The sequence below is a fragment of the Saimiri boliviensis genome, chromosome 15, assembly GCF_048565385.1.
Source record: "Saimiri boliviensis isolate mSaiBol1 chromosome 15, mSaiBol1.pri, whole genome shotgun sequence".
Lineage (NCBI taxonomy): Eukaryota > Metazoa > Chordata > Mammalia > Primates > Cebidae > Saimiri > Saimiri boliviensis.
The window spans coordinates 89236462-89263502 of NC_133463.1; the positions used below are offsets into that span (position 1 = coordinate 89236462).

The 27041-nt window shown below is 62.1% G+C and overlaps 1 protein-coding gene across 1 annotated transcript; it reads right to left on the reverse strand.

Moving 5' to 3' along the window:
• Nucleotides 1-3015: 3015 nt before the first annotated feature.
• GPR20 (G protein-coupled receptor 20) lies at nucleotides 3016-13467 on the reverse strand. Its single transcript, XM_003942079.3, has 2 exons — nucleotides 13374-13467; nucleotides 3016-4479 (listed from the first exon to the last, which is right to left on the reverse strand). The coding sequence occupies exon 2, from the start codon at nucleotides 4453-4455 to the stop codon at nucleotides 3376-3378; it is 1080 nt and encodes a 359-aa protein (XP_003942128.1). The 5' UTR covers nucleotides 4456-4479; nucleotides 13374-13467; the 3' UTR covers nucleotides 3016-3375.
• Between the last annotated feature and the right edge of the window lie 13574 nt (nucleotides 13468-27041).

Consider the following 27041-nt stretch of genomic DNA (forward strand, 5'->3'; position numbering starts at 1 on the left):
GCAGGGTCCCACCCGACGCCATGTCCCCCTCCGGCCAGGGGCTGAGTCGTGGGCGAGAATAGAATAAACAGCTTTAATTCCGGACGAGGACATCTCGTTAAGGAGATTGTTTACGTCGGCTATAAATACACACACCATTTCACGTCATTGGGCATTCTGAAAATCTGGAAAGGGGGATGGTGGGGAGGGGGCGTGAAGATCTCAGCCCTGCCCCTGTGAGAGCGTGGGGAGGGCGAGCACAGATCTCATCTCTGCCCCTGTGAGAGCGTGGGGAGGGGGCGTGAAGATCTCAGCCCTGTCCTGTGGGACCGAGGACAGTCTTGGTCTGACTTGTGAAGCTCCTGGGCCTCGGTGCCCGCAGAGGAGGCTGACGTGGGAACGAGCCAGCCATCAGGCAGCTTCGGGGCCCTGTCTAGGGCACTGGGGTGAGCCCCTCCCTCAGTCCCCTGCCCTCCAGCTGTAAGACTGAGGAGACGAGAAAGAGGAGTGGGGTGTGGGGAAACTGAGACCCGCCTATCAAGGGTTCTGCATGGGGGAGTGTCAGGCAGTTCTCAGAGGTCTGCAGATGGCCCCCCAAGCCTGTGTCCCTGGCCCCAGAAGACAGGCGGCCCATCCTCTCCAGCGTGTGCTGCCTGCCCCTGCCAGATGCCCTGCCCCTCCAGGCCTCTTGCAGTCTGAGAAGCCTTTGAGGCCTGAGGAACCCACACTGAATGATGGGATTTCAGACTTGGGGACAAGGAGGGGGACCTGGCTCACCTGCCATAGAGACCCCTCCTCCTGAAGAAAAGGATTGTTCCAGAAGAATGGCAAGCCCTGCCCCTTCAAGCACAGCAGTCTTTGACTGTCAGCCACTCACTCTTTAGTGAGAATTAGAGTGATAACCAGGAACGGAGCCAGGCTGGGGGGCGTCGATGCGGGAGGCCGGAGGCCAGAGGGGCAGGGAACGCCGGCGGAGGAGGGGCCGGGAAGCTGCGTGGTGGGCCCTCCACTGGCCCCAGGGAGGCCGGGTTTGGCCTCACCCTTGCCCAGGCTGTTCCCCTTCGCCTGAGCACCCCTTCCTGCTGCCCCCCTGCCCCCTTGTGGCCCTGGCCTGGAGGGGTCTTACAGTCCAGTGTGGGACCAAGGGTAGAGGGGTGTCACACCCCAGGCCACGTGCAGAGCTTGCTTGAGGGCCAAGAGAGCCGCCAGGTAGTCTCTGGGGCTTTGGGTGCCCCCTAAGATGGAGCAGGGGGACCCACAGCCCCTGGAGGAGTGGAGTCCAGAGTCCCTGGCCCTGGATGACTTGCGAATGTGGGTGGAGGGGTCCCAGATGAGAAAGCCATTCAGGGACTGCTGGGCTACATGACCCTGGAATAGACGCCCACAGCTGGGCTTGGGCTGGGCAGGACACCTGAGCCCTGACCCCTCACTCCTCAGCTCTAGGTGAGTGACCTCAAGGGTGTTGGCTCTCAGCCCTGGGAATGATGGCACACCCTCAGTGCCTGCTTCCCTGAAAGCCGCCGGGAGGGCTGCTCCTGGGGTCAGCGGGCTTTTTCTGCATGCACAGCCCCGTCCCCAGCTGCCTCCTTTCCTGAAAGCCAGGCCCCTCTGCCTTGTGGAACCGTGCATACCTGGGAAGCCATGGTCCCTCTCTGAGCAGCGCCAGAGAGCTGGGGGCCGGGGGAAGGTTCCAGAATTGCACGTGGTGCCTGGTGAGTGTCAAGAATGCTGGTGGTCATGGTGATGCCCACTGCTTCCTGGGCATCCATACCAAGGAAGGAAGCAGCCTCAGGGACCGTCCCATTCTGCCTCTGCTGGGCTGGCGCCCCACCCCAGCTGCCCCACACGGTCACAGTTGGGGATGGTGAGGACGACACTGGCCTTGGATGACCCAGGCACTTACTCTATGCCCTCAGCAAGCCCCTTTCTCCCTCGGGGCCTCAGTTTCCTCATCTGTAACATGGGGATATTAAGTCCAGGCCCCTGAACTGGAGACAGGAGACTCTGCCTCGAGGTGAGTTGGGGAGCCCCAGCCTTTTTCTCCTCCTCCCGCTCCTGCTCCCAGCCACACAGGCTGCGGCCACCCTGAGCATGGAGGACTTCTCTGTAGCCAAAGGCCTGGCCTGGGGACCTGAGTCTATCTCACCTGCTTCGGTGGCTATGGCCAGGTCTGAGGGCAGGGCCTCGGAGCCGGAGGTGCCAGGGATGCCCCAAGCTCTCCCAGTACAGGCCCCCTCCCCATACACCAGTCCGGAAAGGCTCATGGGAGCTTGCACACTCAGCAGAAGACATGTGGGAGACAATCCTGGAGCCCAGCTCAGAAGAGGTGGTCAGAGGCCCCAGCCAGAGGAAGGCTCCCTCCTTAGCGAGGGTGTGGGGACGCATCGTGAGCTGGGCCACAGCAGCTGGTCAAGTCCTCTCTGTTCCCCGAGGGGAGAAAAAGGGCTCTTTGCATGGGGAGGTGGTGGCCACAGCCTGGTGGGCCTGGGGTCATTGCTGTGTGACTTTGTTCTTGGTTTTGTCATGCATAGGATGGGGCCGGGAGCACTGCCGCCGCCTGGGGCAGCAGGAGGCCTGTTCTGAGGCCATTCCTAGAGTGGGCCTGGGGGAAGACGGCGCAGTCTCTGTGGAAGGCGGTGCCGGGGCGCTGGAGGAGGCGGGGCTGCTTTTCGTTCTGACCCTGCCATCTCCCAGCTGTGGCCCCTGTGTGTGTCACTCGACCCCTCATTGAAAAATAGCCTCTCCTTTGTGGGTTGTTGCAGGTTCAAGGTCGACCCAGATACCAGAGTGCTTGCCCACAGCACAGTGGCCTGTGGGTATCTGCCCTTTGACTGTGAATTCACGGCGGCCTCAGGTGGGGGTCCTGCAGAGACACGCAACCCTCCGCCTCCATTAACGCAGCGTGGACGCCGCCCGCCCCTTCCTCCCGTCTTGTCCTTCCCCCGTGTGTGTGTGTTGGAGGGCACCTCTCCAGGCTGTTTCCCGACTCTCCTGGGAATTCCCAATCCCTAAATAATCTTTGTCCTTTTTTCTTTCTCATCTTATCCTTCTAATCAATGGAATCCACGGTGTCCTTGTTTCTGAGGAACTCCTGCTGGGGACAAAATGGCCAACGTGAGGAGCAGCTCCTGGCTACCCCCGAGAGTCTTCAGTGGGCACGCTAGACCCCAGGAACAGCAAATCATTGGCATCTAGGCCGCCACACCCCATCTGGGGCCAGTGGCAGACGTTGCTAATCAACCACAGCACGGTGGCCTTAGACTCTCAAATTGGTGCTCTGAATAGCCATCACCAATCAATCGAGATGAAACCGATTGCCACCCCTGGCATGGTGGGTGTCTAGCCTGGCATGCCCAGATGTGCCTTGACCTTTGCCCCCTGGCAGAGCCCGGCTGACTAAACCTCGGGCCCATTAGCCAGGGCCTGGGCGAGGGCGTGAGGGCCGGCGCTGAGGATGTGGTGACGGCCGGAGCCCTTGGAGCTCCTGTGCATGCTGACCACGTCACCGCTGCTGGCCTCGCAGTCTCCTCCGTGGAGGCCCAAGAGGCCACGGACGGTGGCCTGGAAGCCGCTGGTGACGAAGCAGTAGACGATGGGGTCCATGCAGCTGTTGAGGCTGCTGAGGGTCACGGCCACGTGGTAGACCACGAGGCTGGCGTGGGGCGGCATGTCGGGCCACAGCGCCACCGCCACCTGGCGGGCATGGAAGGGCGTGAAGCAGACGAGGAAGATGATGAGCACCGTAAGCAGGAGCTGCATGGCCCTCACGCGGCGCTGGCGACCCTGGCGGAGCAGGCCCGGCCGTGACAGCGCGCACATGATGCGGCCGGTGAACACGCTGATGACCAGCAGAGGCAGCAGGAACTCCAGGACGGTCAGCGCGAAGACACGGCAGCAGGGCCGGCCGCCAGTCACGCCCAGCACCGACAGGGTCACGACGCCGGCGGCCAGCCACACGAAGGCGCACACGGCCCTGGCACAGGCAGGCTGGCGGCAGCGGCGGGAGCCTTCCGGCCGCACGATGGCCAGGTAGCGGTCCACGCAGATGCAGGTGAGGAAGAGGATGGAGCAGTGCATGTTGAGGAAGTAGCCGAGGACGTGCGGGAAGGCGCAGCGCAGGCAGCCCCTTGCGCCGTAGTAGACAGCGAAGCGCGTGGGCAGCGACAGCCCCACCAGCAGATCGGTCACCACCAGGTTGATGGTGTAGATGACTGACGGTGTCTTGGCCCGGGTGCGACAGCAGAAGACGTACAGCGCCAGCCCGTTGAGCACCAGCCCCACCAGGAAGATGGCTCCGTGCACCGCCATCAGCGCCAGCCACAGGCCCGGGAAGGCGCCGTGAAGCTCCTCATCCAGCTGGGCAAACAGGTGGAACAGGGGCACCTCTGGCCCACTGGCATTGGTCCACACTGTTGTCACTGCAGTGGCATTGAGGATTACCCCGGTGGAGGGCCCCTCTGGAGACACAGAGGGCATGGCGGCGGCCAGCACACCCCAGGCCTGGAAGCAAGGAGACCGGGTCACCCCAGGCACCACCCTGAGGCCCAGACCTCAGCCAGCCTGTCTGCCCCTGCACGCCCAGCAGCCCACACACCTCCATGCCCTCGCCTGGCCAGGCCTCAAATGCCTGCTCCCTTGACTCTACCCAGACGGGGCCTCGGACATCAGCAGAAAAGGCACAAGCTTTCAGAGTCGGACAAGGGGTTCAAATTCCAGCCCTGGCACTCGTCAGCATGGAGCTTTGGCAAAATATGGAGGTTTCTGCAACCGTCCTGGCAAGAGGAGGAGGTGGAAAGGCGTGCGGGGTGGGGCCGTCCTCAGGACGGAGAGCAGGTGAGGGCGAGACCACCGGGCTCCAGTCTGCAGTTCCAGGGCCTGGCTCCAGCCCCGGCTGTGCCACGGACTAGTGGGCATGCTCTGGCAGGTCCTGTGGCCTCTCGGCCTGCTTCCTGGTATGTACCACTGGGGTCACATTGCTGAAGGGGATTGAGCCAGTGCATCAGCACAGCAGAGTTGATGGCTGATGAAACAGTTCTGCTGAGACACAGCCTTGCCCATGGTGGGGACCTCTGACTGCCCCACCCAATCCCCTGTCCCCACACCCACCATCCCGGCCCCCATCCTCCAGGACCATCCATCTGTTCTTGCCTCCTCCCAGGCCAGCCTCAGGGCAATGCCCGGGACAGGAGTCCTCATGAGGGACATTTACACACGGACCTAGGCTGACCAATGGGCTGGACTGGGCCAATGACCGGTCCCACCGGGGGCCCCCAGCCCTGCTGGCCCTGGGAGGCGGGCACCCCTGTGGTTCCCCACAACCGACGGAGAAGGGGACGGAGGCCGCTGTGGGGTGGCTGGCTGGGGCTGAAGCCTGGAGCCAGGGTGTGAGTCAAATAAACACTATGCTCCAGCTTGGGGAGGGGGGCGGGGGATGGGGGGTGGGTGAGGGGCTGTGCCGGAGCCACCCACTCTGTTTATGTTCCTGCCTTGGCGTGTTTAACTCGGCAGTGATTTATCTCTCTATTTATAAATGAAGGGTTAATGCCCCCACCCCCACCCTAGAGCCAGGCTGACCCTCCAAATAAGGGCATTTCTGGCTTTTTCAGGAGAATGGGGAAGACTTTGGGGTGAGGCAGCATCGGTGGGGGGGCACATGGGCTGTTCCTTCTGCACAGCGCCCCTCCCCCACCTGCAGGGGGAGGGAAGACCCTGGCCCTTCCCCTCCTGGTGGCTGTCTGCCGTAAACAGCCTGCCCTGTCACTCCCTCTGACTGGCGCATGGCCCCATCCCACCCTGGGGAACAGGGAGTCCTGCCTTCAAACAGCCCCTGGCCTAGCTCAGGGCAGCAAAGGAACTCTTGCTTTCAGAGGTTCACGTCCCTCTGGGCGCAGAGCCACCTTGTTCCTCAGGGTCAGAGCGGTCAGCGCCCGCCTGAGGTCACCCAGCGTGCCCTCTGCCTCTGGGACCCCAGCACTGGGCATGTGCTACCCTGGAGGCTGCTGGGAGGGATCGAGTGCTGCCCAGGCCTGTGCCCAGCCCCTCCTGCCACCCCAAGCACACCAGAGCCCAGGCTCAGCTCCCAGCTCCCTCTGACTGCAAGGAGGCTCTCCACCCCCAGGCCCTGGCGCACGGGCACCGATGGGTGCGTTTGTTGGATGAATAGCTCAGTCCTCCCGCAGCTCAGGTGTGCCACCAGAGACAAGGGGTTTGGGGCATAGCAGGCAGCAAGGGGAGGGGAGGAGGCTGGGGACACGGGGGCGAGGGACTTGGCGTCTCAGGCCTGTGGGCTTCAGGAGCCCCAGCAGCACCTCGGAGGAGACGGAGGCCATCGATGGGTCCCCCTGCTGTGGACAGAACGCGGTCAGGAAGGGTGGAGGCGGCTCCGCAGATGGACCGGGGAACTGCACGGCAAAAAATTATTTTGGGTTCCTCTCTGTGCGCCTTCGGCTTTTCCAATTTGTCTGGATGGGACTGTCCCAATCAGACACAAATCATAAACAACACAGAACGTTTCCTCTGGGAGCTAGTCCCAGGGCGACACGGGTCCCTAGGGATTCTGCTTCCCCCGGGAACCTCCCCAGGGCTGGCCCAGCAGGCTCAGCAGCAGGGCTGAGGTGCTGGGGTCCTGGCCAGGGGTGTGGGGGCTCTGAGGCCTCTGGAGCTGGGGGGATGGGCAGAACGTGCAGGACACCCCGAAACCAGACCAGTGAGGAGAGGAAGGTAGCAAGGCATTCGCTGATTCCCGGCACTGAGGGTCTGCGGAAGAGGCAGACTGCTCTCGGGAGGCCGCAGGTGACAAGCAGTCACCAGCACGGACACCCAGGTCTGAGTCCGGCTCTGCCCTTAGCTGAGAGCTGGGCCTGGCCAGAGAGCCTTAGCGTCATCTGCTAAATGGGTCACTAGTGCCTTCCACAGCTCTGCCTCGCGCTGGGAGCCTGGCCTGGGTGGGGAGGCATGGCCCTGTCCCCAAGCCCCGTTTCCCTAGGCCAAACCTGGGTGTGGGGAGATGATTCTGTCTCCTCCCTCCGTCCCGGCGGGTACCCTGGGCCTGTCTGAGACAGCAGACTTCATGGCTGAAGCCAGCTGGCCGGAGCCCCAGGGGCAGGGGCTGGCCCCGCGTCCTGACCGTGCTGACACGGTGCTGGGGCGCAGCTCTGGGTGCTGTCCGGGGCTGGGAGGTTTCTCTTCCCCACCCACACGCAGGTACTTCCTGGGGGACAGAACAGAGGGAACGGGGGCCGCTCTCCAGGGCTGCGGGTCAGTGAGTGCAGAGCCAGCGGGGTGGGCACCTGGACCGTGGCCATGAGCCCCGGCTCTGGCCTGGATGGCCCCGCCACAGCCTGGCTCCTTCTCTGAACAGACTATGTGGCCTCACAGTCTCCAGCTTCACTTTCCTCCTCGGCAGAGTGGGCAGAATAGAATCTCGCTGAGAGGAAGGGACGAGCTCTCTCGGAGGACCCCAAGGGCAGGGGGCTAGCTCGGCTCCAGCCGGGGAGGGCAGCCTAGACTGGGTCCAGCGCCCACGCCATCACTGTCCCCGCCGGCCGGAGCGAGGGCTCTGATCTGGGTGGGTCCTCTCTGAGCCTCAGCCTCTCTTGTGAAGTGGGGATGGCTGATACGCTGCCCTGCAGGGCTGTCTTGGGGCTCCGCTGAGGCAAAGCACCTGCTGCAGGTGTGGGGTGCAGGAGCAGGTGTGGGGTGCAGGAGCAGGTGTGGGGGGCAGGGGCAGGTGTGGGGGCAAGGGCAGGTATGGGGGTGCAGGGGCAGGTGTGTGGGGGGCAGGGGCAAGTGTGGGAGTGCAGGGGCAGGTGTGTGGGGGCAGGGGCAGGTGTGGGGTGCAGGGGAAGGTGTGGGGGCAGGGGCAGGTGTGGGAGTGCAGGGGGAGGTGTGGGGTGCTGGGGCAGGTGTGGGGGGCAGTGGCAGGTGTGGGGGGCATGGCAGGTGTGGGGGTGCAGGGGCAGGTGTGTGGGGGCAGGGGCAGGTGTGTGGGGGCAGGGGCAGGTGTGGGGGCAGGGGCAGGTGTGGGGGCAGGGGCAGGTGTGTGGGGGCGGGGGCAGGTGTGGGGGCAGGGACAGGTGTGGGGGGGCAGGGGCAGGTGTGTGGGGGCAGGGGCAGGTGTGGGTGGGCAGGGGCAGGTGTGTGGGGGCAGTGGCAGGTGTGGGGGCAGGGGCAGGTGTGGGGGCAGCGGCAGGTTTGCTAAGGCATCTCTTTCTTTTCTGTTTCTGGTCCACCTCTCCAAGTGGGCAGACACCTCCCAGAGCTCTGGGTTTTCGAGGCTTTGCTGAGCTCCTCCAGGGGAGGGGCCGAGGGTGAGGGAGGATGCCCGCCATGCCCTCCCCGTAGGTGTCAGCTTTGCAAAGCAGCCTTCCAAGGGGGAGCTGCTGCTGGGGCAGGGTCCTCCCGGGAGGGGCCTGAGGCCTGGACCGCTAGGCGGGGCTGGGGACATCCCTCTCCAGTCGCTGCACCTGACTGATGCTTCTGCAGAGGAAACCACTATCGGGGCTCAAACACCCCATGCGCCCTCTGACCTCCAGGCCTGTCCCCACGCTGTTCCCACTCTCTCCCTCCCGGCTTATTCATGCCCATTTTTTAGGACTTTCTCCTGGACACACCTCCTCCAGGGAGCCTTCTTCCTCCTCCCTGGCTGCCTCTCGCAGGTGCATCCTCCCAGGGCGTCCTGCGCTTCCTCAACCCAGGTGGGTCCCAGGCGCTGCTGTGTGCCGCAGGCCTCTGAGAATGACTGGGGGCATCTAGAGGCAGGGCTGTGGCGGGGGGGGGCAGAGCTCCCATCTGTTCCACCAGCCCAGCACTCAGATCGGCCTGGCAGAGGGTGGCACCCGTCCTCCCCTTTAAATGAGTGCCCTGAGCAAGCCCCATCAAGGCTGGCACGGTGTGGCCCGGCTTCTCGCGCTGGCATTCAGGATGAATGCCACCTGGCCCAGGCCCCTCTGAAACCTACCTACCCAGTGTCTTGGTGCTGGTCTGGAATTGGCTTTCACCTCCAGCTACACCCTCACAACCCACAAGTCCTCCCAGCCGAGCAAGGCTGACAACTCCTCCAGGAAGCCCACCCCGATTACTCTGACCATTGGGTCCACACTCAGATTTTTTCCCACCTTCTAATCCCATCGCCACTCTTATTTTGTTTTTGTTTTTTGAGATGGAGTGCAGTGGTGAAATCTTGGCTCACTGCAACCTCCACTTCCTTGGTTCAAATGATTCTCCTGCTTCAGCCTCCCGAGTAGCTGGGATTCCAGGTGCCCACAGCCATACCCGGCTAATTTTTGTATTTTTAGTAGAGATGGGGTTTCACCATGTTGGCCAGGCTGGTCTCAAACTCCTGGCCTCAAGTGATCCACCCACCTTGGCCTCCCAAAGTGCTGGAATTACAGGCGTGAGCTACTGTGCCTGGCCCTGTCACCATTCTTGATGGCAATGATCTTTGGTTCAAGCCAGCTCCACCACCTGCCACCTTCCAGGCCTGGACAAATCATTTCATCCCTTGGAGACTCAGTCCCCTCACCTGGGGCTTTGGGAACCATATTTGTTGAATGAATGAATGAAATCTGACAAGGTGGCTGGACTAAGTGAGAAACCCTGCAGACACCCCCAGCATGGGAGGTGAGCAATATCAGAGCACTGGAGGCTCCTGGTTTTGGCACCCGGACGGGGCCTGGCCTGGACCAGCCTGCCCACGGGTGGGGAGAGGCCAGGGCCAACATAGGTGCTCAGTGCAGGACTTCTCAGAGCCTTTGTGAAGCTCATGGCCCTGGGAACCTTCCAAGGGGTGGGAATGAGCATTGATCATTGAAGTCATTTGACCCCATCCCTTCCCTGGAGCTCCTGTTCCATCCATCCCAAAGGCTGGCGCACTGATGGGGGCTGCTACCTCCCTGCCCCCACCCATAGCTTGTTAAATTTCTGCTGGGCACCAGGCCATGGAAGGCCAAGACTCCCCAAGCTTGGGATGCTGGTACCTGCCCAAAGACCTCCAATGGGAAAGTGGGGCCATGCCGGCCTCCCTCCTCGGCAGGTGGGTGGGGAGGGCTATCTCCTGGCTTCCCTGGGCTCCTCTCACACCCACCCCACAGGCTGGGCGTCCTCTCTTGGCTGCCCGGCAGCCTGGCTGCCTCTGTCCTGCCACATATGAGACCAGGGAGCAGAGTGACCCTGGCCTGAGGGCAGCAGGTGGCCTAGGGTGGCGTGGCTGCTGGGCCTGGCTGGGGGTCTGGCTCGGGACCCTGCGTGCTGCCTGTGGAGGTGTGGGGATGGGCCCAGCCTTTTCCCCAGAGAGGCTCTGAGCACCTGCTAGGGGCACTTTGCAGCCACACAGCCATCCCAGCTTTTACAGATGAGGAACCGGAGGCCGGAGGGGTGAGTGCTTACTCAGCATGGAGCTGGTGGGGCTGGGAATCAGACCCAGGTCTGCCGGCGGAACTGGCGAAGCCGGAGCAGAGTCCAGCTCAGGCTGGGATCGGAGGGTCGGATGCAGCGTCTCTGGACCGGGAGTTTTGCGCAAGGGGACTCTTGGGGCCCTGAGGCTCAGTGTGTGCTCACGGATCTGTGTGAGCTTGAGCCTGCCCCCCAGACCAGGTGGCCCTCGGAGCCTTCCAGGGCTAAAACAGCCATGATTTGGGGAACTGTCTGCCGGTTTATTTTTATGATTATTCTTGGTTTTGAGGCACCTGCTTTAGAATGTCACCTGCTGTTATGGACAAGTCTGAGTCTCTATTCCTTCCACCCAGGGGCGGTGGGTGCTTGCCAAGCCCTCCAAATGGGGTCAGACTCACCCCAGGTCACCTAGCAGGTCCCAGGTGGCCCTGGCCAGAAGCTAAGTCTTTCTTCACCCCCCACTCCCCCCCCCCACCCCAGGGCTCCTTCCACCCCAGTGAAGAGAGATGTCACTGGTGGGCACGGACTGAGCTCTGTTGGGGAGGGCAACTGGGCCCCATCTCGCCCGAGTCTGCCTCAGTTCTACCAGCTGAGAGCCCTTTTGCTGAGACTGTGGCTTTGATGGAAACGTCAGTGTCTCTGGGAGAGGAATGGCCCGTTGGAAGTCCTGCGCGTCACCCCGCAGCTCCTCCCTGCCTCCCCGTCACCCAGTTCATCGCTCACCTCTAGCTGGGATAGCTGGAGCTGCAGCAGCCCCTGAAACCTCTCTGTGACCTCAGCCTCTCCAGGAACTGCTGGGACAGGCATTCTATTGTGTACACTGGCCTGGCCTCAGCCTGCTCCTTCTCCCTGAAGACCCTCAGCCTGGCCCTCTCAGCCTGGTCCCTCTGCCTGGATTGCTGTTCCTCTGCCTGTGCCACCTGGTGATGGCCCTGGGCACCCACAGCCACTGTCCCACAGAGGCCCCCTGAGCCCCCCTGACACCCTAGTGTCCTGGAAGCCCCTGCCCGGGGGGAGCTATAATTCCACAATCCAAGGGGCCCCTGCTGGCTCGTCCTTTCCCGTGGGTCTCAATGACTCCCGTCAAGGTGCCCCCAGATGGATGCTTCCGGCCCCACTGTGCCTGTGGGGAACAAATACAGAGGAGCCACGTCTTGTGCCCGGGCTCACTCAGCTAGGGGGCAGGAGGGGCTGAGCTCTGCTCGGATCTGCCTGCTGGCTCTCTGACCCAGTGCCCAGGCTCAGTCTTCTGCTGTGCCAGCCCCGTGTGCAGAGGGAATCCAAGGCTGGGGTTGGGCAGCTGGCCCCAGGCCACACAGCCTGGTGCAGTTTGGCGGTGTCAGACTGGGACTCAGACTCCAGCACTGGGGGCACAACAGGGTCCCGGGCTGACCTGGCCCCACCATCCTGAGCTCACAGCTTGAGGTAGGGTCGGAAGTGGCTGGCACGGCTGGGATGGCCCTCAGGAGGGTCAGACGGAACCGTGCTCCTGGCAGCGGGAAGCGCACAGTGAGTGGGAAGGGCCGGAGGTGGGAAGGAGGCTCTGTGTTCAGGGCTCTGTGAGAGCCGGGGCTGTGGGGACGGCTCTGGGACGTGTGCTGACGGGTCAACCTGAGGTTCTTTGGGTCCTGATGCCCCTTCTCAGGGGGGCCGTCCCGAGCCCGCAGCCCCGCACGCCTGCACCTCCTGGCTCCCCCACAGCGCCCCGCCACGCTCGGTTTCCTCTGTCCCTGCTTTTCTGCTCACCGTGCTGCCCCCGATGGACTGGGAGTGCCTTGGGGCCCTGGCCTGGGCCGGCCCCTCTGAGTCATGGAGTCACTGGTGAGTGCCGAGCTGTTTTGAAAAGCCCCCTCTGATCTTCAGCCTCAGTTTCCTCATCTATAAATTGGAGATGCTGATCCCACTCATCCCAGGAACTGGACAAGAAGACAACTAGACCACCCGTGGGCCCCAGGAAGTGCCCAGAAACCGTCCAATGCGCGGCCCCCGCCTGTCCAGTCGCAGACCTCGCCTTTGCTCAGAGAGGGGCAGAGACTTGCCCTTGGCCACTCAGGAGACCACCCTGGAGCCCAGGGACTGGATGAGCCCTGGGGGGGGGTCAGGGGAAGGATGAGCAGCTGTGGAGGGAAGAAGACGGGCAAGTGGGCAGGCCCAGCCTCCGGTGGAGCACATTCCCGGTCCCTCGAGGTCACCAGCTGCTCCACGTCTGCCCTGCCGGCACCCTGGCTGCTGGCCAGTTCCCAGCCCGCTGCCCCCTGGGGACCCTGCCCCGCCGCCTTCTCACAGCGCAGCCCCAGTGCGAGCTTTGCAGGGCTGGGGCCAGCTTCCAGGTCCATACGGGAGGCTGGCAAGCAAGCCTTCCCTGGGCCTCAGTTTCCCCACCTCTAAGGGGTAGAGGAAGCACCAGCGCTGCTGCAGAGGGCCTGAGCTGTGGGATGGCAGGATGGGCACTCGGCAGAGGGAGAGTGGTGCTTGGAGTCCGTCCCCGAAAAGCCCCCACCTTGGCCCTGCCCCTGCCCCAGTGGTGGGGGGGGTGGTGGTGACTGAGGCCCTAGAGCCTGCCAAGTGCCTCAGGGGTTGCCAACTCCATCCCTGGACTGGCCTGTGGGCCACTCTGCTGCCTTGCCAGGTGGGGAAACCCAGGCCCAGTTCTGGACGTCCAGCAGATGCTCCGTGAGAGATGAACGGAGGGATGAAGGAGTGAATGAATGAAATCCAGAGGTGGGTGGGTACCCAGATGCACAGCTCCCCCCGTATGCAGCTGGCCCAGATCCCGCCCGTGCTCTCTCTTGGGTCTCTGTTTTCTCATCTGAGAAATGGCTGCCTGTCACAGGATCTGCTCTGAGCGCTCCCCGGCCTGGGTCCAGAGGCCGTTTCTCTGCCTTTCCCCTCACACTCCTGCCTGGCTGGGGGTGAGGACCCCAGCAGGGAGCAGCTCTGGAGCCTCCAGTCTGGGGAAGCTGGGGAGAGGGAGGACAGGGCCAGCCCACAGGGGCACTTACCACGTTTCACCCCGGCAGGCTGGAGTCAGGGAGTCCTCAGCTCTCAGCTCTGCAAGCAGCCCGGACCTCGGACCTCGCCTTCCTAGCGCCTGACGTCAGGCCAGCGCTTGGGGCTCCTTTTGGGCAAAGGCAGCAGGGTGGGGGCGGGGCAGGCTCCTTCCCCGCCCCCAGGAGGAGCCTAGGCTCCAAGCCTGAGGGAGGGTGCCTGGCCATCAGAGTCCCCACACTCACTGGAGACAGAGGGGGAAACTGAGGCACAGAGGAGTTGACCCTTAGCTGCACCATCCAGGAGTGGGGAAGAGGGAGAGAGTGGTACCTCCAGTCCCAGGGGCTGCGGGGCCCAGGAGACGGTGGCTGGCACTGGTGTGTGCTGTGTGGGGTGGGAGGTGGGAGGACACCAGAGCCCAGGTCGCTTCCTGGGAGGGGCATGGCATGGCTTCAGCCCACGCCAGCCGGGTTCCCGCATGGCTCTGTGTTTTGCATGTGTCCCGGGTCTGGCTGTGTCCGTGTGTGCCCATGACCGAGAGCCTGCACGCCTGGCATCTGGGCCTGTTTGCGCCATGCACAGGTGGCATGTGGCATGGGGGCTTGGGTGTGTGGGAGGGACCTGGATGGGACCCGGGTCAGCAGGTGGGGAGAGCGTGTGTGTGGGTCTTGCACCCCAGCACTGGAGGAAGCATGAGCCCATTGACAGGCTTGATCCCAGAGGGCGGCCGGAGGGCCACACCCCCGGACAGCCTCGGAGCGGGAGCCTGTGGCCAGCCTGGGGTGGCGGCGGGGGGTGAGGTCAGGGAGCGGTCGGGGCCATGTACTGTCTCCTCTGCTGAGAGCGCTGTCTCCTCTTTCCCATCCCGGGTGCTTCTGCTCACACTCACACTCTCATCTTCAAGCTGCCTAAGCCGCCTGCTGAGTGGGCTGTGCTGGGCACCGGAGACTCAGGGAAGGCTCCCCAGAGGAGGCGCTGGGCCTCCCCGAGCCCAGGCTGGTGCGATGCAGACCAACAGAGAGTAGGTGGGCCCTGGGGTCCTTACCCAGCCTGCTAGGAAGGAAAGTCGTCTGGGAGGGCTTCCTGGAGGGGGCAGAGGGAGATGTAACAGGAGGCAGGCAGCCTGGATGGGCAGAGGGACAGGAGGCCATCAGAAAAGCTCCTGGGGAGCAAAGCTGGGAGTGGGCAGGGTACTTCCACACCGAGTCTCAGCAGCCCCTTCGTGCATCAGAGTGCTGGAGCTGAGCTTGTAGGCAACGGGAGCCATTGAGAGTTCTGGGAGAGGATGGTTTCTTCACTCTGGAGAAACCTCCCCGCTGCCGCCGGGCTGAGCCCACAGGCTGCAATGATCTCCTTTAGAACCCTACGGTGTCTGTTTCAGCTCCTGGCAGGCAGGGTGCGGTCGGAGGGTGGGGTGTGGATGGGGCTAGCCCTGCCACGCTCCCCTGAGTCTCAGCCTACAGAAGCAGCCAGCAGGGCCTCGGGAACACCGGGGCCAGAGACCATGGGACTCGCCAAGTTGGTCCCACCTTTTATACATGAGGAGACCAAGGCCCGAGAGGGGTTCCGCTTCCAAAGCTCTGAGGCAGCTGAGCTCCACGCCAGCCTTCCCGCCACCTGGGCAGGTGCCCCCTTCATGCCCTGGCCTCCTTGGGGCTGGCCAGGTTGTGGCTGGGAGGGGTGCTTCCCATCATGCAGGTATCCATGTCCACCCAGCGTCAGCTCAGGAGGTGCTGGGTGAGTGGGGTGCTGGGTGAGTGGGGTGCGAGTGGGGTGCTGGGTGAGTGGGGTGCGAGTGGGGTGCTGGGTGAGTGGGGCGCTGGGTGAGGTGCTGGGTGAGTGGGGTGCTGGGCGAGTGAGGTGCTGGGCGAGTGAGGTGCTGGGTGAGTGGGGTGTTGGGTGAGTGGGGTGCGAATGGGGTGCTGGGCGAGTGGGGTGCTGGGTGAGTGGGGTGCTGGGTGAGTGGGGTGTTGGGTGAGTGGGGTGCGAATGGGGTGCTGGGCGAGTGGGGTGCTGGGCGAGTGGGGTGCTGGGTGAGTGGGGTGCGAGTTGGGTGCTGGGCAAGTGAGGTGCGGGGTGAGCGGGGTGCTGGTGAGTGCTGGGTTCCCCCAAGCAGAGACAGCAGGAGGAGGATTGCCACCCCGGGTTCTTTCCATGTGTCCTGTTCCACCTGGCCTGTGTCCGGACTCGCCCATCATCCTACGCACCTCCCGGTGAGGAGTCCCGCGGAGAGCAAGGGGATTAAGTTCCTCCCCTCTCTCGGTCTCACACAGCTGGGCCCTGAAAAATCAGGTGGGAGCCTGGGAGCTCGGAGGCGAGGCCACTGGGTTCCCACCATCCCAGACCTTCCACTTGGGGTTTGAGGAGGCGGCCAAGCCTCGGGTCTGACCCACGGTGGTGCTGCTGGGGCAATAGTCTCCCCAGGGAGAGGGAGAGAGGAGGTCCCTGGGGCCCTCTCAGGGACCTGGCCCTGCTCCCTCCCTCCGTGACCTCCTCTGACACTTGGCCCAGCCAGGGAGGGGCTCTAGTGGGACCAGAACAGGTGCCAGGGCAAGCACAAGTCCAGCGGGCTTGGTGGCGGGGGTTGCGGTGGCCACGTGGACCCTGCTTGGCGTGCCTTATCCCAGGGACTGGCAGACAAAACAGGGCCGAGTATGGCGCCCCACTGCGTGGTGCCCTGCAGGGATGTGACCCGGGTGAAACCACGGGTGTAGCAGGTCACTCAGCAGGCAATGCCCACCGATGCAAACCTGCAGCAGCTGCCACTCTCTGAGCGCTTCCGGAGTGCCGGGCACAGGGGAAGATGATTAATCCCTCAAATCACCTTATAATGGGCACCCTGTTCCCATCTGCAGAAGAGGAAAGGGAGGCTCAGAGAGGTAAAGTCACTTGCCCAAGGTCACACAGCTAGGAGGGTGGAGCTGGGACCAGGCTGGAGTCTCTCACCCTTTACAGAGTCCCCACATTGCCCTGCTGAGCCAGGCCTGCTTTCTCTCTGGAAGTTCCAGGAACCCAGCCTCTGGGGAGCTGTGGCAAGGACCCCGAGGCCAGCCAGAAACCCCAGGGCCGGGAACCCCAGGGCAGAGAGGGTGGGGTCTGAGATCCCTCCTGGGCCCAGGCGCCTGCCTGGGGTGGCCCCCACGAGCTGGCCAGGCTGGGCTAAGCTGCAACTCCCTCCAGAGTCGGCCCAGTCCGCCCAGGTCAAGAACAGGCCACGTCCCCAGCAGGGCTCGGGACCTGCTTTCTATTTCAGCACACCCCAGCCCCTGATGGCCCCTTGGGAAAGGAATAACTGTGTCTGTCTGCGTCTGTCTGCTAGGCAGGCCTCAGAGGGGTGGTCCTGGGCACTCCGGCCCTCCTGACCTTGGCTGCCTCGCTGGCCCAGGAGTGGGGAGCACGGGTGTCCAGGGGTAGCGTCTGTGCGGGGACGCTGCAGTGACAGCTGCTGTTCTCTGCCCCACCCTCCACCTTCCCTCAAAGCCATGGGCTTCGGTCACTGTGAGTGGCCCAGGCCGGCACATGCCAAGAGCTACTGGCGGGACATCTGGCCCTGGTGGGCACGGGAACTGGTGACCTCTAAGGAGCGGGACGCGGAGACCCAGGCTCTGAGCTCTGAACTCTCTGGCTCGGAAGTTCTGTGATCCCAAACTTTTACGAAGTTGCTCGGGTTCAGGGTTTCTGGGACAAGCCCACCCAGGCACTGGCCACCAGCTCAGGACCGAAAACGTGACTCAAGCTGTCTCTCCTCACCACCTCTGCGGAAGCCTGAGCCTTCCCACCTGCACAGCTCCGCCCGCTGTTCTCTCCACCTAGAAGGCCTTTCCCGCAGGTGCAAACCCACCTCTGGCTGCAAGGTCATCTCTTCCAGGAAGCCTGCCTGCTGGTTTGTCTTAGCCCTGAATTCTGGGGCAGTCTGGGCCTGGATCATCTGCTGGGATTTTTCTGGGCCAAGTTTGTCTCCAGCCAGATGTTTGACTTCTCTGAGATAGGACCAAAGGTTCACTTGTGTCTTCCTCCTCTCCGTTGCTGAGCTGACGGGAAGGTATACAGTAGAAGCTCAATAAATGCAAATGCCTACTCATCTTAAAAATGTGTGGGGAGGGCAGGGCTCCAGGCTGGCATGGCCACATTGCGGGCACCTGAGCCCCTTTTCTGCCTGTAGAGACTTCCCCACAGAGCCTTCCTGGGTGGTACACACTGCTCTGTGTGCGGGAAGTTCTTCCTTGTTTCTAACCTTACTCCTTCCTGCTGCAGCTTCACCTCCTTCTGGTTGGGTTTTGAGGATCCTAAGAGTTGGACCTGCATCCTGCCCTCTCCTCCTAGGGGCCAGGAGACCACCTCTTGGTGAGTGGAAGGGATTTGATGGTCCTGGGGGATGGTAGGAGGGGGATGTGCTGTCGATACTACCCTCACTATCAAGCAAGGAAACGAAAGCTCTGGGAGGTGGAGCCGGGATTTGAACTATGCAGGTGAGCCAGGGTCTCGAACTGGCTCCGTGGCTGTGAGCCTCACATTTCTCTGTGTAGAGACCCTCCTGCAGTGGGTTCCTCCCCTCCTCGCTGAGGTTGGCCCCTCCCTCCTGGGGGAGCCCTGGCCAAGTCCCAGCCTGTCTCCTGCCGACCTGGGTCTGTCCATCTGGGCAGTGGGGGTGCAACCCCAGCCAGGCGGTGGAGGAGTCAGGGCCACTATTTATAGAGTCCTGTTGCCTCTGCTGACTGCCTGCCATCCTGAAGGAGTGCTCGGGAATGGGAGGGGAGACGCTGTTGTTGGCGGGGTAGGTCACTTTCCGGAAAGCTGGTGCCAAGTCTCCGGGTCGGCAGGCGGGGGAGAGCGCTGGGAACCGAGCAAAGGGGAGTGGATGGCACCCGACAACGGGTAGTCCCAGCAGGGTAGGGAGGGTCCTGGTGGGGGCTGCAGAGCAGCTCTCAGATGCCGCTGCTGAAGCCCTAACCCAGGATCCCGAAATCCAAACTGCTCTGAGATAGGGAGGCGTTTAGTCGACGCAAACTCACTCTGCCGTGTAGACTGACTGGCCCCAGCCCGGGGGTAGTCACAATCCATTTGTCCCTCCCGTGAGCAGATCCACGAGGCTGGTGGCGGAAGTGTGACTGTGCTCGGCAGAGGTGTGTTCCAGACCCCATGGGGTGAGTGATGTCCAGCAGGTGCGCCTCACCCTTTCAGAACCAGGTCCTGAAGGGCACACAGCCTTGTAAGCTTCTACAAGCCACTGTGAACCTGATTCTCTTGCATTTTACGGACAGGTAAACTGAGGTTGGAGAAGGGATCGGTGGGTGGAGGGGCGTGTCCTGGGGCTGGGACGTGGACTTCTTGGGATCAGAATTCTAGGCCTTGCTGGTGGGGCCCAGTTTGAGGTTGTCCCAAGAGCTGTGAAACCTCTCACTAAGGAAGAGCCTTCCCCGTCTCTGCTACCTGCTACAGTCGGCCTGTTCTGTCCTGAGCTGTCTTCCTGGGGGCCCCCGGGGGGGGGGGCTCAAGCCTCGCTGGCAGCCCTAGCTCCACCCAGCTCTTGACCCTACCAGCGTCTGTTCTGTTGTTCCCTGTCTGTCCATCCAGGGCACAGACCCTCTCTGCCCCCAGCCCCATGGACACTGATCCAGGAGGGGCTACCTCCTCCAACACCAACTCTGTCACTTCTCCTCTAGGGCACCAGCTGAGGCCAGGTCCTCAGGTGCTTTGGAGGTGGGAGTGAGAACCAGGCGCAAAGTCTAAGCTGCCTGGGCTCAGGTCCCAGCCTGGCAGCTGACCAAGGCCAGGACTCCAGGGCTCGGAGCCTCAACTGGCTCACTTGGAGTTGAGAGCATTGACCTCTGTCCTGACCAACTCATGGGGCCATATGGGGGTCAAGTGTGAGGTCTGGGCCAGGTTTCAGCCTGTGACCAGGGTCAGGGTCACTGTGTGACCAGGATCAGGGCTCAGGCTGTGACTAAAACCAAGGATCAGTGTGTGACCAGGATCAGGGCTCAGGGCATGAGTGGGATCAGGGCTCAGTGTGAGCGGGATCAGGGCTCAGTGTGTGAGCAGGATCAGGGCTCAGTGTGTGAGTGGGATCAGGGCTCAGTGTGAGTGGGATCAGGGCTCAGTGTGTGAGTGGGATCAGGGCTCAGTGCATGAGCGGGATTAGGGCTCAGTGTGAGTGGGATCAGGGCTCAGTGTGTGAGCAGGATCAGGGCTCAGTGCGTGAGTGGGATCAGGGCTCAGTGTGAGTGGGATCAGGGCTCAGTGTGTGAGCAGGATCAGGGCTCAGTGTGTGAGTGGGATCAGGGCTCAGTGTGAGTGGGATCACGGCTCAGTGTGTGAGTGGGATCAGGGCTCAGTGCATGAGTGGGATCAGGGCTCAGTGTGAGTGGGATCAGGGCTCAGTGTGTGAGTGGGATCAGGGCTCTGTGTGAGTGGGATCAGGGCTCAGTGTGAGCGGGATCAGGGCTCAGTGTGTGAGTGGGATCAGGGCTCAGTGTGAGTGGGATCAGGGCTCAGTGTGTGAGTGGGATCAGGGCTCAGCGTGAGTGGGATCAGGGCTCAGTGTGTGAGCGGGATCAGGGCTCTGTGTGAGTGGGATCAGGGCTCAGTGTGAGCGGGATCAGGGCTCAGTGTGTGAGTGGGATCAGGGTTCAGTGTGAGTGGGATCAGGGCTCAGTGTGAGCGGGATCAGGGCTCAGTGTGTGAGTGGGATCAGGGCTCAGTGTGAGTGGGATCAGGGCTCTGTGTGAGTGGGATCAGGGCTCAGTGTGAGCGGGATCGGGGCTCAGTGTGAGTGGGATCAGGGCTCAGTGTGTGAGTGGGATCAGGGCTCAGTGTGAGCGGGACAGGGCTCAGTGTGAGTGGGATCAGGGCTCAGTGTGTGAGTGGGATCAGGGCTCAGTGTGAGTGGGATCAGGGCTCAGTGTGTGAGCGGGATCAGGGCTCTGTGTGAGTGGGATCAGGGCTCAGTGTGAGCGGGATCAGGGCTCAGTGTGTGAGTGGGATCAGGGCTCAGTGTGAGCGGGATCAGGGCTCAGTGTGAGTGGGATCAGGGCTCAGTGTGTGAGTGGGATCAGGGCTCAGTGTGAGCGGGACAGGGCTCAGTGTGTGAGCAGGATCAGGGCTCATTCTCTGGCTGGAGTCAGCAGTCAGGACACACAGCCTGATGCAAGTGACCCCCCCATCTACCCTGGTCCCCTTACGAAAGCCTCTCGTAGACCAGGTGGCACTACATTGGCATTCCTCGTGACCTCTGTGCCCTGTCCAGGGCCGGGGTGGGAGTCCTCTTTCTGGTGAGGGATGGGGAGGTGCTCCGAGTCCCCTCCCAGATGCTCCCTGCGTCTGTCTTTCTGTCCGTGGCGCTGCTGGGGTCTGGGACCCCGAGGCCTGCCTGTGGAAGGCCCGAGGCCACTTCCTGCTTATGTGTCAGGAAGAAGGAGAGCAGGCCCGGAAGGTGCTTAGTGGGTGGGAGCGCTGAAGCTCGGGGAGGTGGCGAGGGTCCTGGGCGGGGCGGGCATGTTCCCAGGCTGCAGGGTGGCTGCCCCTGGCCAGGGGTGCCTGTGGATGGCCAGCTCCCCGGTTCCCATCCCGCCCGGCCTCTGCTTTCGGAGAGGGTCACAGTGAGCATCTGGGTTTCAGGCCCTGCGTTCCCTCTGATGAGCTGGACTCTGGGCTCCGGCCCTCACTGCCCCCGCCCCCCGCCCAGCTCCGCTCTCAGGAAATGAGCCTTGTGCCCATGCTGGGCACTGTCCCTGACCCTGCGACTCAGGCCTTTCTCTGTGGGGGTGTGAGAGTCTTGGGTCTGACAGGAAACGAGGCAGCAGATCCACAAACACAAAGGGACAAATGGCCGTCATGAGAGCGATGGCGGCGATGGCAGTATCCTCCTGACAGCAGCCCTGCAGCAGGGCACGGAGCTGCCTGTGCTCTTCACCGGAGGGTCGGTCATGCATGTGCGTGTGAGAAACTCTGAAGACCCCAGCCAGACCCTGGGGGCCCCGTCCCCAAACGCCCTGCCTGGCAGTGTGGCAGATGGTAGAAGGTCCCGGTCAGTGGAGGAGGAGGTGGGGCTTCCTGGAGGGGAGGGAGGAGAGACCCCACTGGTGGGTAGTGGGAGGGGCAGCTGGCCTCAGGCGAGAGTCACACTGAGGGCCCGTTCTGGGTGGGGGCAGGGGCAGGACCGTTGTGGGTGGGCTGCTGTGGGCCGTGTCTAGAAGCAGATTCCTGCAGGGGTCTGGGCAGCGGGCAGCGGGCAGGCAGGGCATGGCTGTGGATAGGGAAGGGGGTGTGGTCCTTTCAGACCCAGCAAAGACCCCGGGGTGCTGGCCACCAGTCCCGCCTCTGTCTTCACCAGGCACCTGTGTGTCGGGTGGGTGGACAGTCGGGTCACTTGAAAACATTCTCCAAGAGGAAGCTCTTAGAATCTTTCCTCCCTTGAGCTGGGAGGCCCCCCACATCCTTTGATTCAGAGCCTGGATCTGGGGTCCTGGGCAGCTCCAAAGGCTTCACGAGCCCCTAGACTTGGTGTGTGTGTGCAGTTGCCCATGTCTGTGCCACGAGGGGCCATCGGGCCTGTCAAGGGTCCGAAAGCCCAGGTGGGTTAGAACTGTAGCGTGGTTCGGCCCCGCTCCGTGCAGGTGGGGCAGGCAGCCCCCGAAGCCACCCTGAGAGCTGCAGGGTTGGACCCAGGTCAGCTGCTGGAAGGGCTTCTCCGCTCCCATGCGCAGATCCCTCCAGGGGCTTTCTGTCTGCAGCCTGGTCACCTGGAGGTCAGAGACTGGGATGGAGCCTCAGATGAGCCCCCAACGTCCAAAGAGAAATGGGTCGCAGACGGCCCGCCTCACATGTCCAACCGACCCTGTGTCTACCTGTCCTTCTCTGGGACCCTGGCAGAGAAGGCCGTCAGGGGCCAGACACCATTGCCGGGCCTTGGTTCCAGGCCTCAGCGCCGGGCGGCTCTCCTGCTTCACCCTGTGCGTCCTGGCCGTGTGTGGCGTCCGCACGGTGAGCTCTGCTGTGCTATAAAGGCACGTCCTTTTCTTCCTCAAGTAATAGCCAAAAGCTGCCTGGAGTGACTGGAAGCAACTCTCACGGGACATGAGCGAGCATTTGTTCTGGACAGGGGGAAGCAGCTGACTGCGAATGGCTTCTTCCCACAGATTTGTATTTATTATTTATTTCTAAAAAATAAAATATAAATGTGAACACAGAAACCTCTCTGCCCTCTCATTGCTCAGTCAGTCACTCGTGGGTCACCAGCACTGTGTGTCAGCACTGTGCCTCTACACCGGCAGGCAGAAATGTGTAGCTGGATGCCAACTTCCCTTTCCAGGTTGTGGGTGACGGTGGCAGGTGGAGAGACGCCCCGGGGCACAGCTGCCTCCTCCCTGGCTGGTCCCTGGCAGGCGTCACCAGTCAAGGAGGCTCTTGCTCCCCAGGAGCCTGGATGGACCGCCCCCCACCCCCGCCCTGGCCCGCTGGGCGGCCGGCCCAGTGGACCAGCATAGCAGACAGTGCGGCCATGACTGGATGGCGTCCAGACTCCTTAATTTACCCACGAAAAACCTGAAGCCCAGAGGCATGGGAATTGCCAAAATCCCACGAATGTTCAGGGCCAGCCTGCCCCTGGCTCAGTGTTCTTCCTGCTGGGAGCTGGGCCATGGGGCCTGCACTTCCTCACGGTGCCTCTGGGTCCATCTGGGTGGGACTGCCGGGCAGGGTGAGGAAGGCTCCCAGCACTGTCCACTGTCCAGGGGAATGCTTCATGTGTCATGTCCTCCACCCGGGCAGGGGCAGGGGCAGGGGAGGGGAGAAGCACCCTCCCCGCCCACCAGAGCTGCCTCCCCAAGAGCCCCAGCCCCAGGAACTAGCCCCCCTATCCGAGGCATGCTGGGACCCAGCCCTTACACAAGCGCCCGGGCATTGCAGCTCAGAGGCTTGAGGACCCTGGACCACCCAGCTGGCATGGGGCAGAGTCTGGGCTCGGACCCAGGCCCGCCCATGCCAGCGCACAAGTCACACAAGTCGGGGGCGGGGATGCGGCCCTGAGGACTGCTGGTCTGATAAGGACACAGTATCTGCCCTGGGGACCCCGATCTGACGGAGGAGGCAACAGAAAAATGACTCATCAACGCGTGATGGGCACATTTTGGGATGGCAGATTTGGATGTCAACCCAGGCCCCACCAACTGCCACCAGAGGCAAGTCACTTAGCCTCCCCGTGCCTCAGTTTCCCCATCTGCATAGTGAGGACAGCAACGTTTGGGGCTGTGTGAGGAGTAAATGAGGCAACAGTTGTGGTCTGGGTCTGTCCATGGCTGTGTGGGGTCAAGTGCGTCCGTGTACACTAATGCCTGCCTGCACATCAGAACCACCGGGATGTCCGGGCCTGGCCCAGGGCTGACTTCGGCGATCTGGGCAGAAGCCTGGTTCTCAGCATTTTTTTTCCCCCCAAGAAGGAGTCACTCTGTCACCCAGGCTGGAGTACAGTGGCATGATCTTGGCTCCCTGCAACCTCCACCTCCAGGGTTCAAGCGATTCTCCTGCCTCAACCTTCCGAGTAGCTGGGACTAGAGGCGCCTGCCATCACACCTGGCTAAAGTTTGTATTTTTAGTAGAGATGGAGGTTTTGCCATGTTGGCCAGGCTGTTTTCGAACTCCTGACCTCAGGCCATCTAGCCACCTCAGCCTCCCAAAGTGCTGGGATTACAGGCTTGAGCCACTGTGCCCAGCCGGTCATCTGCCATGACTGTGCAGCCAGGCGGCTGTGCCAGAGCCAGTTTTTGGCTTCTGCTCGCACACTGAGATGCTGGTCCAAGTGAATACCGGGGTCCGCCTGTTTGTTTCCCACTGCCAGCCTGCAGTCAGGCTCCCACCGAGTAATGGCCTGAGCCCAGAATCAAGTAGACGGCATCAGTTTCCGTGTGTCCCTTCATTCATGCAGGAACAAATGGGCTTTACTTTATCCGAGGCCTTGTAGATAATTATTTTTTCCCTCTGTAAACCAAGTCCCATTTAAATCCCATCCAAATCCCTCCAGCCGGGGCCCCCGCTGCCTGTGAGCCTGCTCCCCATCTCCGGCTGAGCAGGTTTGTTTAAGGCCCGCTGACACGTCTTCTCCTGCTGCCTCGGCGTGTTTACACTGAGGCCGTCAGCGGAAACTCCAGGTGGGGGAGGGAGGCCGGACACGGGGCAGGGACCACGGGGGTCTCCGGTCGCCCTGTTCCCAGGCTCATCCACGTTCTCACAGGTGAGGCCTGGAGGTCACTCAGCAGGCCAGGGCCAGTGCTGAGGGGAGGCCTCAGGCCAAGAGGAGCAAGCCCGGAAGACTTGTTGGAGGAGGGGACGCCTGAATTGGTTTTCTGTGAAGATTGGGGAGCGAACCTGCCTGCCACGGACTGAATGGCATGACTCGCAGAGAGGAAACCCCAGGCAGCGGCCAGAGGGCTTGAGGTGCCATGGCCGTCCACGGGGAGGGGAGTGGCCAGATGCTGGCAGCGTGGGCAGGGAAGGCTCTGGGCCAGTGTCTGGGTGTGAGTCCTGCCACCACCACCTGCTGGCTGAGTGGCCCTTGGGCATGTTACTTAACTTCCCCATGCCTCAGTTGCCTCATCTCTCAAGGGAGTAATCATATTAACTTTCAGGGTCATTGCACACAACACAAAATCCACCATGTTAAAGAGTGACATCATCTAGGGACACAGAGCTTAGAATGCCATACTCAGGAGTTGGGGCTCTGCCCCATAGGCAGTAGGGAGTTATGGCAAGTGTTTGAGCAGGGCTGGAGCTGGGGTTCCTGACGATCTGAGCTCTCAAAGCCTCTTCTGCATGGCTGGGTTGTGAGGTTTTACAAATTGTCACCTCTGACCAATCATAGATGGGCTACCCTCCCTCCTGGCCAATGATTGGTTCAGGGCAGGTGAGCCTAGCTGGCTTTGGGCCAATGAGAAGTGGCCAGAAGCTTATTGTGGGTTTTGAGCGCGCTGCTGTCCTGGGATAGACAGGCAGCCTTTTTGTGAGCATGAGGGGAGCCTGCCTGAGAATGAGGGTGGGGAAAATCTTACAGAGGCACAGCTGGGTGTGGTCACCCTGTCCTGGAGCCCACAGTCCCTCTGTACTTCCTGTTATGTGAGATCCTCAATTTCCTCAGCAGGAACCCGGGGAAGTCTGGGATTCCATCACTTGCTTCTCAAAGTACCTAGTGTCCACGTGGTCCAGAGCGCCCTTCTGCAACCTGGAGCTGCTGAAAAACGCCAGGGACGTGCACCCTTGCATCTGTCCCTGCTGAAAAACGCCATGGGCTTTCACCCTTGGTGAGGAAGCCTAGCACTTCCCCAGGCCCCCACAGCCTGTGCCTCCCACTGAGGGCTCTGCCAGGCCCCGACTATCCTTCAGCACACCAGGCACACGTGTGCTGCGGGTCGGCCAGGAGCACTCTTAACTTCAGGCCGGCCCCGGCTCCCCTCGCTGAGGGCCCAGCTCACACGTCGGCCCCTCAGGGCAGGTGAGTGGCCAGGACCATCTGGGTTTTCGTCAGCCACAGACGCCCGATTCCTCTGTGGCCTTAGCGATGGCAGAGTGAGTCTCTCGATGCCAGGAATGCATGTCGGTGCGGCAGGGGATGGGGCTCTCGCCCCTCGGTGGCCTGGGGACCTGAATGAATGGCGGCTCTGCCACTGCCTTCAGCCGCTGTGGTCTCAACATAGGGCCTCAGGTCCACGGTGCTGGGGGAAGAGTGGAAGGACCGGCACCAGTTCCTAAAAGTGCCCGCCACATTCATCCCTTCTGCTCGAATTCCAGGGACCAGCCAGTGGTGGCCAGGCCTAATACAAGGGGGCGTGACCCCAAGCCCGAAGGGGCTGGCGTACAGCGGTGATGGCCTGGCCACCCAGTCCCGGTGAGCAGCCTCTCTCCTCACAACGGCGTCCTGTTCTTATTCAGGAAAGACGCGTGCAACCCGGCCTCACTCAGCACATTTGCAGGTGCTGCAAAGAAAAATTAGTACTGAGACAAAGGATCTTTCGGCAACGCAATTTTTACTTCCTGGACTGTGGGAAGGGCACTCCCAGTAGCCATCATGCCACGAGAGTATCTATTTCCAACACTTATTTCCAACAGGGTGGAGCCCCATCATCTGTTCCCAAAACATTTCCATCACCCGAACGGGAACCCCATTCCTCCCCCCATCCCCGGCCACCACCATCTTGCGCTCATCTCTAGGATCTGTCGACACCAGGCATTTTGTGCAAATGGAAGCACGCAATAGACAGTCTGCCGTGTCTGGCTTCTTTCACTCAGCCTCGTGTTCTCATGAATCATCCACCCTGCAGCATGGATCAGAGCGTCCTTCTTCACAGCTGCATGCTACTCCACTGTAGAAATGCGCTACCAGTGATGGCGGACAGCCATTTGCCCGTTTCCTGGATTTGGCTGTTGTGAATAGCGCGGCTACGCATGTCCACATGCTAGTTTTTGAGTCCCGGCTTTCAATTCTTTCGGATACCTAGGCCTCATCCCACTGAATTCCTTAAGCCAGGCGTCCCCAGACTACGGCCCGCGGGCCTCACGCGGCCCCCCGAGGCCATTTATCCGGCCCCCCGCCGCACTTCAGGAAGGGGCACCTCTTTCATTGGTGGTCAGTGAGAGGAGCACGGTATGTGGCGGCCCTCCAACGGTCTGAGGGACGGTGAACGGGCCCCCTGTGT